At 44.0% G+C, this 18,221-nt stretch overlaps 1 protein-coding gene and 1 pseudogene across 1 annotated transcript; both read right to left on the bottom strand.

Annotated features, from left to right (window-relative positions):
* Nucleotides 1–345: 345 nt before the first annotated feature.
* Nucleotides 346–1,682, bottom strand: LOC147573867 (vomeronasal type-1 receptor 4-like; annotated as a pseudogene).
* A 13,299-nt stretch (nt 1,683–14,981) lies between these two features.
* On the bottom strand, nt 14,982–16,004 carry LOC112851130 (vomeronasal type-1 receptor 1). The gene has a single exon (XM_025914676.2). The coding sequence runs from the start codon at nt 15,888–15,890 to the stop codon at nt 14,982–14,984; it is 909 nt and encodes a 302-aa protein (XP_025770461.1). The 5' UTR covers nt 15,891–16,004.
* Between the last annotated feature and the right edge of the window lie 2,217 nt (nt 16,005–18,221).

Raw genomic sequence — 18,221 nt, 5'->3', positions numbered from 1 at the left:
ATGCACAGCATAGTGATTATAATCAACAATCCTGTATTACAAATTTCAAAAATTGCTGAGAGATTAGATCTTAATTGTTCCCACTATGAAGGAAGAAATGATAATTACATGATAGAGGTGTTAGCTAATGCTACTTTGGTAATCATATTGCAATATGTAAATATATCAAATTTACATGTTACACATCTTAGACTTGCATAATGTGTCAATTATATTTCAATTAAAGATATAACGATCATTGTGTATGTTATGTTAAAAAAACCTGGTAACTGGTGTTCAGGGAATGATTTTACTGAACAGTATAATCATGGCTATTGTTGAATTGACTTCTATAGATTTAGATTCTTAATAGTCATTTTCAACATTCAAGAGTGGAAATTCGGAACTGTAGAATCCCTAAGGATCAGCAGTAAGAGACAAATAGTAGGAGAACATGAAGCCAAAGTATGAGAAGTATACATCAACCATAGGTAAGAGCCTACTAAAGTAATGATATCAAAAGCAAGAATAGAATTCTGCATGTAGAAGACACCAAAGATGGCCACCAGCATCCCGATGGCATGGGGAGCTCTGGTCTCTGGTGGGCATTTGCGGTAGCCTTTGCAGTTATGAATATACTGTATTTTCTGGTGATGCCTGTGCAGGAGTGGCACCATGTAACCACTGGAACAGATCATGAGGCCAACAAAGATGGCATCAGAGACAACAAGAATAAAAAGCCTGGGGCGCCTGGGTGGCTCAGTCGGTTGGATGTCCGACTTCGGCTCAGGTCATGCTCTCACAGTTGGTGAGTTGGAGCCCCGTGTTGGGCTCTGTAGCCTGCTTCAGATTCTGCCTCTCTCTCTCTCTCTCTCTCTCTCTCTCTCTCTCTCTCTCTCTCAAAAATAAAACATTTAAGGGCGCCTGGGTGGCTCAGTCGGTTAAGCATCCGACTTCAGCTCAGGTCATGATCTCACGGTCCGTGAGTTCAAGCCCTGCGTCGGGCTCTGGGCTGATGGCTCAGAGCCTGGAGCCTGCTTCCGACTCTGTGTCTCCCTCTCTCTCTGCCCCTCCCCTGTTCATCCTCTGTCTCTCTCTGTCTCAAAAATAAATAAACATTAAAAAAATTTTTTTTAATAAATAAATAAAACATTTAAAAAAAAAGACAACTCCTGTAGTAGGACCTATGGATGCACAAAACCATCTGCCTTGGGTGTAGTTTTATGTGTCCTGTGAACCAGTGATTTTCACAGGAACATAGATATTAATTAAGACACTAGAAATCCAGCAGATTCAAGAGTAAAGACCAAGGACCTTGGGGGCTCTTCCTCTGAGCATCATCCTCCCTGCTCTCCTAGGGAAGAGAGGGACACACTGAAAGGTGCTCAGGACCCAGGTGGAGCACAGGGAGGTGGTGCGAGCCATTTGGTGGGTGTAACAGACAAGTTTACACCCAAAGGTGGACAGGGGTTGCTTTAAGACAAAAGATGCCATAGCATGTGGAGTCCCAGTGGAAAGAAGAACCAAGAGATTGGCTATAGCCATGTGGGGGAGAATCATGTTGGGGAGCCTCCGCTGGTGTTCACGCAAGATTGGAGATATGTTATGGCATTGGCAAAAGACCCAACCCCAATCTATACCACAAAGATGGTTTTCAGAGCCACTTCCCCTGTGGTTCTTAGGGTATTGTTCTGAAAAGACATTGTGAGCACTTCAGAGTGGCCTGGAGTGAAGAGTAGGCTCATTGGTGGCTCTTCGTAGTTCTATGACCTTGTAAAGGGATCCTATGGCTTTTCTTCTTCTGACAAGGGAGATGTGACCATATTCCACAGGCAACTCAACCTGGATGACATACCACGGACACCAATTTCCCCATTTCACATTATTACTTTGTAGTTATGTCTCTTTAGTTTCATGCTCCGACCCCCTGCCCAAATATAAAATCCATGAACATAAGAAGCATGCCTGTCTTGGTCAAAAATATGGTTGACACATAATGAGTATGAAATAAATGTGTACTTTGTAAATAAACATGTGAATGGGGCGCCTGGGTGGCGCAGTCGGTTGAGCGTCCGACTTCAGCCAGGTCACGATCTCGCGGTCCGTGAGTTCGAGCCCCGCGTCAGGCTCTGGGCTGATGGCTCAGAGCCTGGAGCCTGTTTCCGATTCTGTGTCTCCCTCTCTCTCTGCCCCTCCCCCGTTCATGCTCTGTCTCTCTCTGTCCCAAAAATAAATAAATGTTGAAAAAAAAATTAAAAAAATAAATAAATAAATAAACATGTGAAAGGAGGCTACAAGAATGTTACTGTAGGGTCTTTATAATTCATTATCATCCTGTCTGCCATTATAATGCATTAATAAAGTTAAACGGAGGGGCATTTGGGTGGCTCAGTCGGTTAAGTCTAGGACTTCAGCTCAGGTTATGATCTTGCAGTCTGTGAGTTCGAGCCCTGCCTCGGTCTCTGTGCTGACAGATCAGAGCCTGGAGCCTGCTTCAGATTCTGTGTCTCCCTCTCTCTCTGACCCTTCCCTGCTCATACTCTGTCTCTCCTTCTCTCTCAAAAATAAATAAACATTAAAAAAATAAAGTTAAGTGGAAATGCAAAAACAATACACAAATTATAAGATTATCTAAAAATTACAAGAATACACATTCAACTTCTGAGAACTCAGTATTATATATTAAAGCAATTTTCAAAAAATCAGTAGCCACCTGAATACACAACATGTCCCTAAAATGTCCTCAGATATGGTACTCAGTATAGAAAATATCCCTAGTGGCCAAAGAATTCTAGTTATTAATAATTCCACAGATTGTAACTTGTTGAGAAGTCTGTTCCTGGAGAGATTTTTCAGCACACCTCAGTCCACACCAAAAAGTAAACACTACTCAAAACAGCCGATCAAAACATCAAGTTGTACACCTTCAGTAGAGACAATTTTGTTACTCAATTATACCTCAGTAAAGCTAGTAAAGGAGTATCATTAAACCATTGCACACACAGATTGCTTTACATCTTCAGTAGCTTTCGAGTTCCTGCATTTTGTCTGACTCTTTAGTTGGTTCTGGATTTTTTTTTTAATTTTTTTTAAGAGAGAGAGCAGGAGGAGGGGAGGGGGAGGGGGAGCGAGGGGAGGGGGAGCGAGGGGAGGGGGAGCGAGGGGAGGGGGAGCGAGGGGAGGGGAGGGGGAGCGAGGGGAGGGGAGGGGGAGCGAGGGGAGGGGAGGGGGAGCGAGGGGAGGGGAGGGGGAGCGAGGGGAGGGGAGGGGGAGCGAGGGGAGGGGAGGGGGAGCGAGGGGAGGGGAGGGGGAGCGAGGGGAGGGGAGGGGGAGCGAGGGGAGGGGAGGGGGAGCGAGGGGAGGGGAGGGGGAGCGAGGGGAGGGGAGGGGGAGCGAGGGGAGGGGAGGGGGAGCGAGGGGAGGGGAGGGGGAGCGAGGGGAGGGGAGGGGGAGCGAGGGGAGGGGAGGGGGAGCGAGGGGAGGGGAGGGGGAGCGAGGGGAGGGGAGGGGGAGCGAGGGGAGGGGAGGGGGAGCGAGGGGAGGGGAGGGGGAGCGAGGGGAGGGGAGGGGGAGCGAGGGGAGGGGAGGGGGAGCGAGGGGAGGGGAGGGGGAGCGAGGGGAGGGGAGGGGGAGGGGGGATGGAGATGATCTCAAGCCAACTCCACACTCCACACAGAGCCCAAGGAGGGGCATGACCCTGGGATCACGACCTGGGTTGGATGCACAACCGACTGAGCCACCCACGCGTCCTCGTTCTAGATATTATAAATGAGAATCAAAATAGGTACTTGAGCTCAAAAGCAACCATAGCACACATTAGGTGGTGCATTAAAATAAAGACTGATCTGAAGCTTTATGAGTGAAAAAGAAGACTCTGTTACCTACAACAGAAAAATGGATTTATTCCAAGAAAAGGTGTGAAGCCTTCTAAAAGCAATAATCCTAATTATTACTGCAGAGTTGAGAACCCACTGTCAGAAGGTAAAATAAATTTTTAAAAATCCCTGAGGTACTAATCCTTCTTGCTCTAGGGGAAAATTGGGACCATGTTATGGAACTACTGTTTAAAAAAAAAAAAAAAAAAAAAAAAAAACAGCACAAGAAGCCACACCATGAAAAGTTTGGTACCATCTGCTTTGGATTCACCCAGTTCAGGTCTTATCTCTTATTCCCCAGTCATCAATGGTAATTAATGGTGCTGGGACATTAGAACACAGCCTTGAGCTCTGAGAACCTGTTCCATCATTGGGGGTATGGGAATGACATAACCTTGGGTCAGAGGCTTAATCTCTGAGTAGAGGAAGATTCCAAACTCTGCATCCTGGAAGCTCTTATGGTGTGTTATAATTATCCACTTATGAGCTTAATCCCACCTGGGAGCATCACCCTCTGTGCATCTGTTTTCTCACTTAAAAGTAAAGTTTGGATGGGGCACTTGGGTGACTCAGTCAGTTGAGCATCCGATTACAGCTCAAATCATCATCTCATGGTCCATGGGTTTGAACCTTGCATTGAGATCTGAGAGCCTGGACCCTGCTTCCGATTCTGTGTCTCCCTCTCTCTCTGACCCTCCCCCACTTTGTGCTCTTTCTCTCAAAAATAAATAAACATGAAAAAAAATTTTTTAAGACTATAGAAAAGTTGGGGCGCCTGGGTGGCGCAGTCGGTTAAGCGTCCGACTTCAGCCAGGTCACGATCTCGCGGTCCGTGAGTTCGAGCCCCGCATCGGGCTCTGGGCTGATGGCTCGGAGCCTGGAGCCTGTTTCCGATTCTGTGTCTCCCTCTGTCTCTGCTCCTCCCCCGTTCATGCTCTGTCTCTGTCTGTCCCATAAATAAATAAAAAAAAAAAAAAAAAAAAAAAAAAAAAAACGTTGAAAAAAAAAAAAAAAAAAAAAAAAAGACTATAGAAAAGTAAAGTCTGCATCAACACCAGACCAGCGTTCGTAAACCACATGTAGATATGCAAGGTCAATTTCATGTCTGAGATCACAACAGGTAGAACGAAGTTCTCAAGTGGTGGTAGGAACTATTTTTATAACAGGTGTTATTTGTTCCCTTGTTTTAATTTCCTGCCACAGCGAGGGATAGGAGGGAAGAATAACAACATGGAAAATGCAATGAACAGATCAACTATACTCCAACACTCACACTATTGTGTGAGACTTGAAAATGAACCAGAGGTCATCTCACTAAAATTTTCTCTCTCGTCTTCCTGCACCAAGTTAAAGGTAGAAAGGCCCTTTTCTACTCATTTAGAGTATGAGCAATGCCCCCACGTTCCTCAGTGGATAGGTCGCCAGACAGAGTCTCAATAGAAGCATTGCCCCCAGAGCTCAATATAGACCAGCTAGACCTACAGATATCCTGACCACCTGCCCACAGCAGCAGATACACGTACCTCCATGCACACATGCAGAGTATCTGCCCGGAGACGTCCTAGGTTGCCACCCAAAACACATCTTAACAGACTTGCAAAGACTGAAATCGCATCAACTATGTTTTCCAGCCACAACAATGACATGATACTAATAATTGGTAACAGCAGGAAACCTGGAAAATCCACATTTGTGTGCAGATTAAACCACGCACTCCCGAACATCCAATGGAGCGAAGGAGAAACCAAAAGGGAAGCCAAAAAACTGTTGTGAGACCCGCATAAACGCAAACACAATACACCAAACTTATGGGATTCAACAAAAACTGTTCTAAGGGGGCTATTTATAGGGATAAACGCCTACCTTAAGGAAAAAGAAAGAGCTCAATAAACCACCTCACTTTATACCTCAAGGAACTAAAAAAAAAAAAAAAAAGAGAGAACAAATGAAGCCCAAAGTATGTAGAAGGAAGGAAATAACAAATAGCAGCACATAAATAACAAAACAGAAGCCAGCAAAACAATAGAAAAGAGCAGTGCAGCCCAAAGCTGTCACTACTTACCGCTGGCAGGGACACACAGGAGGACAACTGCATTTCTGGCCAGGAAGCCGATTACATTTCCAACCTATCACGCCCTCCATCCCTTTTCTTACAGGAGCCAGCTGAACTCACTTCCCTAGAAAGAACCAGAAACGTGTTTTCACTTCATCACGCAAGGAACCCACGTTCCTCCTTCTCCTCCTGGATGCCCCTCCGCCCCGCACCCAAACATCTCCCACCTCCTCTAGCTGCAACGCACTCTACTTCACCTGCTCAGACACCTGATGGTCCTTTTCCATCACCACACCTGCTTCTTCTCTTCATCTCAAAGTGGAGCGTATTCCTTGCCTTATTTACTCCTTCATTCTCTCTCTACCCCTGCACTGAGCTTTGTGAGGGCATGACGTATTCTCCTAATAGATGCTCCTGATAGATGCTCAAACCATACCATCTGGGCATGGTGAGCCACAATCGAAGGAGGAAAGACAGAACGCTTTCTGGTGTCTCCTTTGACTTACAATTAATTACCTGCAAATTCCCTGGCACGCCAGGGTGCTGGGTTTTACTGTAGCCTCAGTGACTCACTTGCCACATAACAGGACAAACTGCATGCCAGCCGGTCCTAAAAAGAAAGAAAAGACCCTGAAGCCCTATTTTTGCAACAACATTTCCGATGATACAGCTCCGCTTTCACTAAAACAAAGTTTAAAGGCAAAAAAAAAAAAAAAAAAAAAGAAAGAAAGAAAGAAAGAAATGTAAAGGCAGCTGTGTCTCTTGTGCCTACACTTTCTATTCCACTAGCTTCCTCGTATTTTCCAGAATCTTCTTGCTTCTGTGACTAGGTGCATACAGTATATGGAAGCAGCCAGAGTTAACTGTGGTGCTGAGCCAGCAGAGGGGTGTGCACCCCATCGCATCACAGATGAACGCAGACCCTAGAGCTGCTTTGTAGTAAAGTGATAATGTAGAGCCCAGAAGAGCCTCCTAGAGGCATCATCACGTGCTGTGGACAACAGGGAAAAAGGCCCTGGATAGAGAGACACTGAGAGCTGCTTCACATGCAAGCTTCCATCTGTTCAGGGCCAATAAAACAATACCTTTTTTAAAAAATGTTTTCTCAATGTCTATTTTTGAGAGAGAGAGAGAGAGAGACAGAGAGAGAGAGAGAGAGAGCATGAGCAGGGCAGGGGCAGAGAGAGAAAGAGACACAGAATTTAAAGCAGGTCCAGGCTCTGAGCTGTCATAATAGAGCCGGACATGGGGTCAAACCCACAGACCGCAAGACCGTGACCTAAGCCGAAGTCAGATGCTTAACTGACTGAGTCACCCAGGTGCCCCAAATAATTCCTTTTTAACAATGGGAAAGAGGGGCGCCTGGGTGGCTCGGTCGGTTAAGCATCCGACTTCGGCTCAGGTCATGATCTCGCGGTCCGTGGGTTTGAGCCCCGTGTCGGGCTCTGTGCTGACAGCTCAGAGCCTGGAGCCTGTTTCAGATTCTGTGTCTCCCTCTTTCTCTGACCCTCCCCTGTTCATGCTCTCTCTCTGTCTCAAAAATAAATAAATGTTAAAAAAATTTTTATAAAAAAAAAAAAAAATGGGAAAGAACTCAGTGACTCTGGTCATCAAGGGCTTGGCACATATTCCAAAGAGACCAGGGCCTCCTCTCTCTTATGGTCAGGGACCCAAGGCACAGGATTTGCAATGAACCACACGAATCTGGTCCCACTCTGAGACACCCCCAACACACACACACACACACACACACACACACCCCCTCCACCCAGCTGTGGCACAGACACAGACCCTCAGAGTGAGACACGGTGGGCATGTGTCCTGCCCAATGTTGGTGCACAACCACACCCTCAAGTACCTCTCTTGTTGGAGACCCTGCTCTCCTGGATTTTTCCCTGAACATAAGAAAGCATTCACCTGGCGGGTTTTTGCTCCAGAGTCTGTGCACAGAAGTGTCAGACAGGACTAGCCATAGTTATAGAGACAGATTCCTAGACCTGATCTCCCCACACAGATGTCACCTGTTGTCTCGGTAACACTACCTGCATAGAACATCAGGGGTGTCTCCAACAGAGCATAAATTTTATCCCCAGTGCAAATCACCACCATCCTCTTTTCATGATTAAGGACAACTTCTGGCAATTAATGAGAAGATCCCCATGGGGGGGATGGGTAGCCAAATAGCTAGCAGGAAAATTTGTCTACATTCTCTGTGGAAAACTGTAGCTCAGAACCAGTTGTAACCTGGCATTAAAGGGATACCCAAAGGTGCATCAGGGAACATGATCAAGAAGATGTGACTAGTGACTTACCCACGAGCTGAACCCAGATACTCAGAGGCACTTCATTCTCTCCTCTGACCTTCGAATGTAGGATCCGTTTGGTTTTCCCACACCAGAGGCTGCTCCAAGGATGTAGCCTTGACAGAGTGATGTGATGTTGAAAACACCTGCACAGTACACATGCCTGAGCCCAGTTAATGCCTCTTTACAAACCTTTAAGGGTTGGAGAGCAGATGTGGGGATTCGTTAGTCTTGCTGCTGCCCAAGACAAGTCTCGTGTGTTAAGTTCCTTTTGCTGTTAAAATGGCCACCTACCAACCTGGAGGTGCTTGCGTCTTTCTCTGGTCTGTCACTGCCCTCTATGTATGGGGGCCAGTTTCAGATTACACCAGGAAAGTCTCTACAGGACTCCCTTTCCTGGATTTCCAAGGGGGCGTGCTCCTCGGTGCTTTTTCAGCTTTCCAAAATACTGACCGTGATCACTGGGTCAGGGCTCTGGTCTTAACATGACTTTAAATTCCATGCTTCTTGCTATTTATGACCCTATGGCTTTTCAGTCTGGAAAATAGCCCATTTTCAAACCGTCTTCCCCACGTCAAAATACGGGTATCCCTAATGCCCACATGACTCCAAAGGAAGATAATTTCCCTTCCAAGTACCCACTCAGCCCTGCCTCCTGAGCCTCTCATTGTGCAACCAGACTCCCTTCCTGGATCATTTGCACAGGGATAAAGCATTCCTTTATCTATGCATTGGGCTTAGGGCAAAGCCATATAGGAAATATAATATGATAACAAAAGAATTCAGACTTCCAGTGCCAGCAACCCACCCTGTATCTGAAAGCCTGTAGTGCCCCCCAACCTCTGGTACAACCGTACACCCCCTCCATGGGTTTCCAACAGTCTTTTCACCCAGAAATTGTTCTTTTTTACCAGCTTTTGTTTACTATCGAGTATGTCTTCATGTTTTTTATTCTACTTTTAGGGCTAATTCTTTTTTAAATTTTATTTTAGAAAGAGAATGAGAGAAGACAAGAAGGGGAGAGGAGCAGAGGGGCAGAGGGAGACAGACAGAGAATCCCAAGGAGCCTCCACATTCAGTGTGACACCCAACACAGGTCCTGATCCCATGATCCTGGGATCACGACCCGAGCCAAAATTAAGAGTCCGATGCTCAAGTGACTGAGCCACCCAGGCACCCCTAATTTTTTAAAGTAAGCTTCACCCCCTGTGCAGAGCCCCATGTGGGACTTGAACTCACAACGCTGAGATCAAGACCTACACTGCGATCAAGAGTCAGATGCTTAACAGACTGAGCCACCCAGGTGCCCCTAGGGCTAATTCTCTAACACTATGTTTCACCCACAATATTTTATACCAGTTTGAACATTTATCATTTCAAAGAGCACTATTTAACATTTGCTCATTAAAATAGAAATTTTAATGGATGTTTTCAAGCACACAAGCCTGTAGACTCATTAACCACAAGCATTATAATGAAGATAATGACTATATAAGAGCACGGATAGAGCAGAAATGTTAAAAATGGCACCGTGGTTGATGTGATTAGATGTCTGCTCTGATTCATAAAATGTTGAATGACCCAACAGGTTGCTAGGAGCATAAGATCTCATAGCCCAGAAGTAAATTTGTATGCTTTAATAGAAAGGATAAACAAGCCATCTGTGGCCCTGTTGGTTGAGCCTCTGAGTTAACCTTAGTTCAGGTCACGATCTCACAGTTCATGAGTGCAAGCCCCATGTCGGGCTCTGTGCTAACAGCGCAGAGCCTGTTTGGGATCCTCTCTCTCTCTCTCTCTCTCTCTCTCTCTCTCTCTCTGTCTCTCTTTCTCCCTCTGCCCCTCCCCTGCTTGCTCTATCAAAAATAAATAAAACATTAAAAATATATTAAAAAGATAAAAAGGATAAACAAGCAAGTAATTTGTTACAGTCACTGTAAAGAGAACAGTTTCCCCAACAATTGTAGACCTGTACTTATCTAAGTCGACAGCAATGATTTAGGTTCTGTGGATGTTGATTTTCCTGTGGGAACATTTGATGTGTTCAGACCCTCTGCCTTCCCCCCTCAGTTCCCTTCACTTGCTTTCCACAGAGCTACTCCCATTTCGTTTTCCTTCTTACAGAAATGATGACTTTCAGAGAGAGGATTTGGTGTCAATTGCAGATACTTATATTATCCAAGTCATTTGCTTGTGCCACAGATTTGGTGACCTCCATGTATGCTTCCCCTGGTGCTTGAAGTGATGGGTTCTTTCAAGAGTTAAGGCCTCTGGTTCCAGTAAAATTGTGTGTGGAATCAAGAGAGAGCCTGCCTGTCACAGCCACACAAAAATACTAAGCCCAAGACCTGTCCTTGGATGGTTCAAAGCAGCATATTTTGTAGACTGGAAAGTGCAGGATATGCAAGAGGGTGGAAGTCAGGGCAGAAACTGTCATGACTTTGAGGGACTGAAATGAATTCCCACCAAAAACAACTTTGGGTTTAAGTAAAGTGGGATCCTTCTGGATCTGGCCACATGAAAATGCCAGAGAACTAAAAAAACAAAAACAAAAACAAAAGCAAAAAAACAACTATCAAATAATCTTTCTCTATGGCAATTGCCAGTCAACAATACTCTAATTCCATCATTCTTCTACATTTACAAGTTGCTGCCAGACCCATCTATCTTTGATTGTAGCCTGTCCCACTCCAGCTCTGCAATCTTGGGCAAATGAAAGGAAAGAAGCCAAGGGTCAGTGTACAGTTTTGCATCCAGTGAGAAAGCCCTTCAGAAATTCGGGTGACACCTTCTTCTCTCCTCTTTCCCATGTTCATCCCTCTCTTGCCATGTCCTTCCCCTCTCGGGCTGCCATGCAGTTGGCAGAACTGCAGAGGTAGTAGGTAGAATAGAGTAGAGGTAGTAGAAGGAATCCTTCTAGAATGCAGGGCAGTGAGGGCAGGAGTAGGCAAAGCAACCATGTCGTTGAGTGTTTTAGTCACCACCAATCCAGGGACGCAGGTGGTGAGGAGATAGGAGAGCCATGTCAGGAACAGTAGCAAGAAACCTGCATTGCATGAGAGTGCTGGGGGGATGGGAGAAAGCAGACAGAGGACGCAAGCAGAGTAGTTACGAGATTGGGATCCTCGAGCATGTAAATCACGGTTGAGCAAATAAGAAATATATTGAAGTGAATGTAGCACAGCTTTGTCACTGTTTATAAGCAGAGAACAGAGAGAAGCTAGAATTAATCCTGGGGGTTGGTTTTGATTTGGAGGAATTCAAATGTGAGTAACTCATAGTTCATCATGGACATGCATGTGTGCATGTGTATGAAACCTAATCATGAGCTTTTTGCTGGGAGATCCCATAAGGAATGGCATACTAGGAGCAATGTACAAAGCTAAAAACAGTTCTTAGTGTCTAGCAACCAACCTCCATTTGAAGGCATCGGTATTCTTTGGTGAAATGATGGATGCAAGGGCTACATGGAGAACAGCACAAGATGAGCCTACAACGACTCCTTTTGTTAAACCGTGCAGCTATACAGATCTTCTATTGGCCAATCTGGGACTACATCAACATAAAAACAGATAAATTACTGTATCAGAATGCAATCTATTAAATCATACAAGAATTTAGGGATCCTTTTGAGGAATAGAAGTGAATGAATGAATGAATGAATGAATGATTAAATACATGGGGTGAAGGGAAGCCTCTTTCTTCAGTAGATTCCTACTAATGTTGAGGGCTGATATGAGAGAACCATCCTATTGTTTATTGATTCCCATGGGAGCTGTGACAGCTAAGGCAGGTGAGTATAAGGTGATGAGGAACAGCATATTAGGATAGTCTCAAGATATCTCCCCATTGGGGCGCCTGGGTGGTTCAGTTGGTTAAGCATCCAACTCTTGATCTCAGCTCAGGTCTTGATCTCAGGGTCTTGAGCTCAAGCCACTGTTGGGCTCTGCTCTGGGTATGAAGCCTACTTAAAAAAAAAAAAATGGGCACCTGGGTGGCTCAGTCAGTTAAATGTCCAACTTCAGCTCAGGTTATCTCACAGTTCGTGAGTTTGAGCCCTGTATCAGTCTCTGCGCTGGCAATGTGGAGCCTGTTTGGGATTCTCTCTGCCTCTCTATCCCTTCCCCACTTGAGCTCTCTTGCTCTCTAAAAATAAATAAATAAACCTAAAAAAGGAAAGACATCTCCCCATAATGTGCCATGATGAGAAACATTGGGAAGAGGACAGCCTCTTTTCCAAGGTCCTGCTACCAAGGAAGTGTGAGCTGAGTTTGGTCATAAGAAGCCCAGAGGGACCCAGGGGAGTGTCATTCAACAGAACAAAACAGGGTGAGAATATAAAAGAAAGGGAAAGTCATCCTAACAGTTTGAGCCTGGAGAAGAAGGAAGAGAGATGGGCAACGAAGCATAGCACACATTCCCAGTTGGGAATCCCAACCAGAAAGGAAAAGGAGATGTTTTTGGATCTCTTGGAAAATTTGAGTATGACCCGTGGACACAGCAGTGGTGGTGTATCTACATTGATTTTCTAAATCAAAGGACAGAATATTGTTATGTAGTCATGTCTTTGTTTGAGGGAAAACCACACTAGTGAGTTTGGGATGATGTACACCTTGTATGTACATTGCTCTCAAGTGAGTCAGAAAAAAAAAAGTGATAACAGAATATAACACACAGAAATTAGTTGATAAATAAGTGTGGTAAATGTTAACTATTGGGGTATCTGGGGAAGAAAGAAAATTATGTATATTTGAAATTATTTCAAATTAATAATTTTAAAAATAAAAATAATTCAAAGGCATTGAATTTCTCAATTTTTAAAATGAGATTGGATATTGCTAAATATTTTTATAATTGATCATATTTTATTACTTTTTTCAAATAGACATTTTGTACAATAGGAAAAACAGCAAGTGAAATAAATATATATTTAAATAAATAAACACTGAAACAATTCACACAGAACAAACCTGTATTCCAAAACAGCTGAAGGAGGTGCTTAACACTGAAGGAAAATTCTACCAGAGGAAAATACACACAAAAGGATTATTATCAGCAGAATTGGCAATCATATGGATACATGTGTAATCTGTACTATATTATAATTCCTTATTTTCTATAAGAGACAACTGGCTCGTGACAGCAAAAAATAATAGCATTAATTGTGGGTAATAACATATGTAGAATAAAAATTTATAAAAATTATAAGATACATGGAATTACACTATTGTAAAATTCTTACATATTCTGTGAAATGGTCAATAGTAGTTCTAACTAGGATATAACATTTTGGAAAGCCACTTTATTTATTTTTATTTTTTTAATGCTTATTTATTTTTAAAAGAGGGAAGGAGACAGAGTGTGAGTGGGGGAGGGGCAGAGAGAGAGGGAGACACAGAATCCGCAGCAGGCTCCAGGCTCTGAGCTGTCAGCACGGAGCCTGACACGGGGCTCAAACTCATGGACTGTGAGATCATGACCTGAGCTGAAGCTGGACACTTAATGACTGAACCACCCAGGTGCCCTGGAAAGCCGCTTTAAAACAGCTACAACAACCACTAAAAATAGTTATACCTTAACACCACTAATTTTTCAATCTTTATTTATTTTTGAGAGAGATAGAAAGTGAAAGTGGGAGGGGGCAGGGAGAAAGGGAGATAGAAGATCCCAAGCAGGCTCTGTGCTGTCAGAGCAGAACCCAACGTGGGGCTTGAACTCACAAACCATGAAATTATAACCTGAGCCGAAGTTGGACGCTTAACCAACTGAGCCACCCAGGCTCCCTGTCACCACTAATTTTTAAAGGGGACTATTAGAAATATCAGACATCCCAAAAAGAGGCAAAAGGAAAAACAAAGAAAAAAGCAGATGGGACAAAGACAAAATTAAGTCCCCAGTTTCTATATTTCAGTGGTAAACTAAAAAATCTGAATGACAAATCTACAAATGGTAGCTTTAACCCTCAATATTACTTTATCTTTTTTTAAGCGTATTTAATGTTTATTTATTTTTGAAGAGACAGAGTCCAAGCAGTAGATGGGCAGAGAGAGAGGGAGACACAGAATCTGAAGCAGGCTCCAGGCTCTGAGCTGTCAGCAAAGAGCCCGACTCAGGGCTCGAACTCATGAATTGCGAGATCATTACCTCAGCTGAAGTCCGATGCTCAACCGACTGAGCCACCCAGGCACTCCTACTTTGTTTATCTGATCAATGAACTCAACCATGTAAAGAAAATCTGCAAGGTTCAAAGGCAAAGCAATCCATTGGACAACATTGATTTTCTGTGTAATACTACAGCATATTAGGGAAACAGGAGTGAAATACAGTAAGAAAGTCACATAGAAAACTCCTCCATCTGCCAGGTTTCTTACCTGCATCCATGAAATAAAGCCTCTGCCCTCCATGGAGTTGTATTTATCTACATAAATATTGGATTTATGTACCAATGTATGCCAGTGTGTCCGGCATGCCCACACTGAGATAAAATTTGCAGAAACACTTCGAATACTCCTGAAGAAAACAGATTCGTTTCAGCAGCTGCAGTGGTCAAGGGGGAGACATGTTTCCTCAACAACTTTGTGTGTCCGTTTCAAGCTCATAATTTGCAGATTGACTTTGAGGTCTCTTGGTGCAACCCCAGTATCAAAGTCACCCTCTAAGATCACTGTGGATATTATGTAAAAAAAACAGTGCTGAGTAAACGGTCACTGAATACAGTGATCATGGTAGTTATCAAAGCTGTCTTCTGCATATTTACATTTGATTTCTAACAACTCAAGAGCGGGACCTAGGAACCCCAGAATCCCGAAGGATCAGCAAGAAGGGGCTAAAAGTGGGGAAACATGAAGCCAAAATATTAGAAGTCTCTATCAACCATAGACGGAAATCTAAAAAGGCAGCGACATAAAACACAAAAGTGGAATTTAGCGCATAAAAGTTCACAAAGGTGGCCACCAGCATCAGGACGGTGTGGGCAGCTCTGGTCTCCGGGGAACATTTGCGGTAGCCATTGGGGGTGTGAATATACTGCATTCTCTGGTGGTGCCTGTACAGGAACAGCGCCATGGAGCCACTGGACCAGATCATGAGACCAATAAACATGGCATCGGAGACAAACCACAGAATGACAGTGCCTGCACTCAGAGTGGAGGATGAGCAGAACCACGTCCCGAGGATGTCACTACTGTTTCCCGTGTCCTGTGAACCAGTGACTTTCACAGGAACATAGATATTCATTAAGACACTGAACATCCAGCAGATACAGCAGGAAGGATCAATGATCTTGGGGGCTCTTCCTCTGAGCATCGTCCACACCGCCCTCTCTGGGATGAGTATGAAGAACTGATGGGTGCTCAGGACACAGGTGCAGCACATGGTGGTGCTGCGAGCTACTCTGTGTACATAATATACAAATTTACACCCAAGACTGGACAGGGGTTTCCTCAAAACAAAAGCCGCCATCTTGTGGGGAATCCCAGCAGAGAGAAGAACTAAGAGATTGGCTACAGCCTTGTGGGTGAGAATGGTGTTGGGGAGCCTCTGCTTGTGTCCACACAAGATTGGAGAGACATTAAAGAAGAAGAGGGTGACATTGGCCAGAGTCCCAATGCCCATCTGGAAAAGCAAGATGGTTGTCAGAGCCATTTCCCCTGTGGTTCTTTGGACATTGTTCTGAAAAGACATGGTGGATGCTTCAGGGCGGTCTGGAGCGAACAGCAGGCTGTGTTAGTGCTGGCATAAAGACTCTTCTTATACTTACATGACCTCATGAAGGGATCCTGGGCCTTTTCTCCTTCTGAAAAGGGAGACACAGTCATATCCTACAGGCAACTCAACCTTGAGAGCATGTCATGGACACCAATTCACAATTTCACGTTATTACTTTGTATTTCTATTCACTTTTATAATCTGACTCTTCGCCAAAATGTAAGTTGCCATGAATCTAAGCACCATGCCTGCCTTGTTAAAAAAAAAAATGTGATTGACCCACAAAAAGTGTTAAATAAATATACATTTAGTGAATAAATGAGTGAGAGGAGACAGGCACACTGTACCCCTTTTAGAGTTCACAATTATCCTGTCACCACAATTCATTAACCTAAGATAATGAAGTAGGAAAATGCAAACCCATGTTCAAATGTATAAGATAATATAACTCATTAAAATTGCAAGAAAATCAACTGTCAGCTTTCGAGAACTCTTAACGTTATTCATCAGAGTGATTAGACAGAAGGAAAAAAATCAGTAGCCTTCTGAATATACAATATGACCCTAAAATGTCCTCAGAGTGAACACACAATGTGATTTCCATGTCAAGTGTTGATCACAGTGACCAGAGGAAAGTTAGTTCCCATATAGTGTTAAAAGTAGACAGGGTGCCTGGGTAGCTCAGTTGGTTAAGTGTCTGACCTTGGCTCATGTCATGATCTCGTGGTTTGTGAGTTTGAGCCCCACATTGGGCTCTGTGCTGACAGCTCAGAGCCTGGAGCCTGTTTCAGATTCTGTGTCTCCCTCTCTCTCTGTCCCTCCCCTGCCCATACTCTGTCTCTGTCTCTCTCTCTCTCCAAAATAAATAAACATTAAATAATTTTTTAAAAAGTGATAAGAGTAGAAATTTTGATTATGGTAGGTAGTATTTTTTCCCTTGTTTTTAGTATCTACCACTACCAGGGATATGAAGAAAATGTATTACTATGTTAAATGGGAAGAACAGATCAGGTATGTTCCTCCAAACTACTTCTGAGACTTGAAAATTAAATATAATTCATCTAACATTTTTTCTCTCTTGATGCCACACACACACACACACACACACAATACAGAACAAAACCAAAAAACTGACCTCCCAAAAATCTCAGGAGGAATAAAAGAGGCAATTGCATCCTCTAGCAGTAGGATTTCAGAAAGAAAAAAAAATAGGGTCATTAAATCATAATATCATTACACCACAGACTGTTTTTCTCTCGGAATATCTGTTTGTACATGAATGTGTGTGTCAACGGATCTTATTAATGTCAGGATTTTGAAGTTATAACCTAAGCTCTACACATGAAGTTTCTACTTGTATATACACACAAGCCTAAAAATCTGTTAGGTCTGAGAAAATTAGCAGACTTTTGAACATGGCTAAGGTCAGTGGCTCTGCTCATCCAAAGCTTGGCTCAGAGCCCAACGAGATCCCCATCTTCTTTCTCTCTCCTTGGCAGGGACCCTAGCACACAGAGATCTGCAGTGAATCTCCCCACTGTAGTCCCCCCCAGGGACACTCCCCAGCACATATGCACTAGTCACCAGCCCAGCCAGAGCACCTCTACAACCTTACTACACAAACCCAGTTTTGAATCCTTGTCCTATTGCAGACTCCTTGTCTCCTGGTTATTGCCCTGAGACTGAACATAAAGAAGCACTCACCTGGCTTGTCTTTGCTCCAGAGCTTTGTGCAGAGAAGTGTCAACCAGGATGAGCCATAGTTATAGGGCCCCTAGACCTGATCTCCCCACAGAGATGCCATTACCATGTCATGTGTAGTCTAGGTGACACTGTCTGCATGGAGAGTCTGGGGCATCTCTAATGAGAGGATTTTATCCCCACTGCAAGTCTTTACAAGCCACTTCTGGTAATTAATGGTAATTTTTGGTAACTGATGGGAAGTTCCTGAAGAGTAGCTGTTTCTATGTTCCCTGTGGAAAAATCTAAGTTCAGAGTCAGCATTGCCATCCATAGTAGAATTGAAACTCAAGGCTGGGTCAAGGGTCTCTTTCATAATATCTCCAAATGGGTATTTTCCTCAATGCTCTCGTGTTTCCAGAATCGGGCCAACACCACAATTGGCTCATACTGAGCATCTCTCTTTGATCTGGTACCTAGTCTCTCCTCTGACTTAAATACCACAATTCTTACCATTTATGGCCCCATGTCTTTTACTCCTGGAGAATATCCCACTTGAAGCTAGTCTATCCTGCCTCAGAATCCATGGGCAGCCCCAATGTCCATGTACCTCCACAGGAGGTTGTG

This window comes from Puma concolor, chromosome E2 (genome assembly GCF_028749965.1).
Source record: "Puma concolor isolate L17-30 chromosome E2, mPumCon1.1.hap2, whole genome shotgun sequence".
In the NCBI taxonomy this organism is placed as follows: domain Eukaryota; kingdom Metazoa; phylum Chordata; class Mammalia; order Carnivora; family Felidae; genus Puma; species Puma concolor.
Note: the sequence above shows the minus strand (reverse complement) of the source record. Positions and strands in the feature narration are given on the sequence as shown.

Bases quoted from the DNA above. Each gene is read 5' to 3' on its own strand.
- LOC112851130 (XM_025914676.2), bottom strand. From the start codon at position 15,890: ATGTCTTTTCAGAACAATGTCCAAAGAACCACAGGGGAAATGGCTCTG.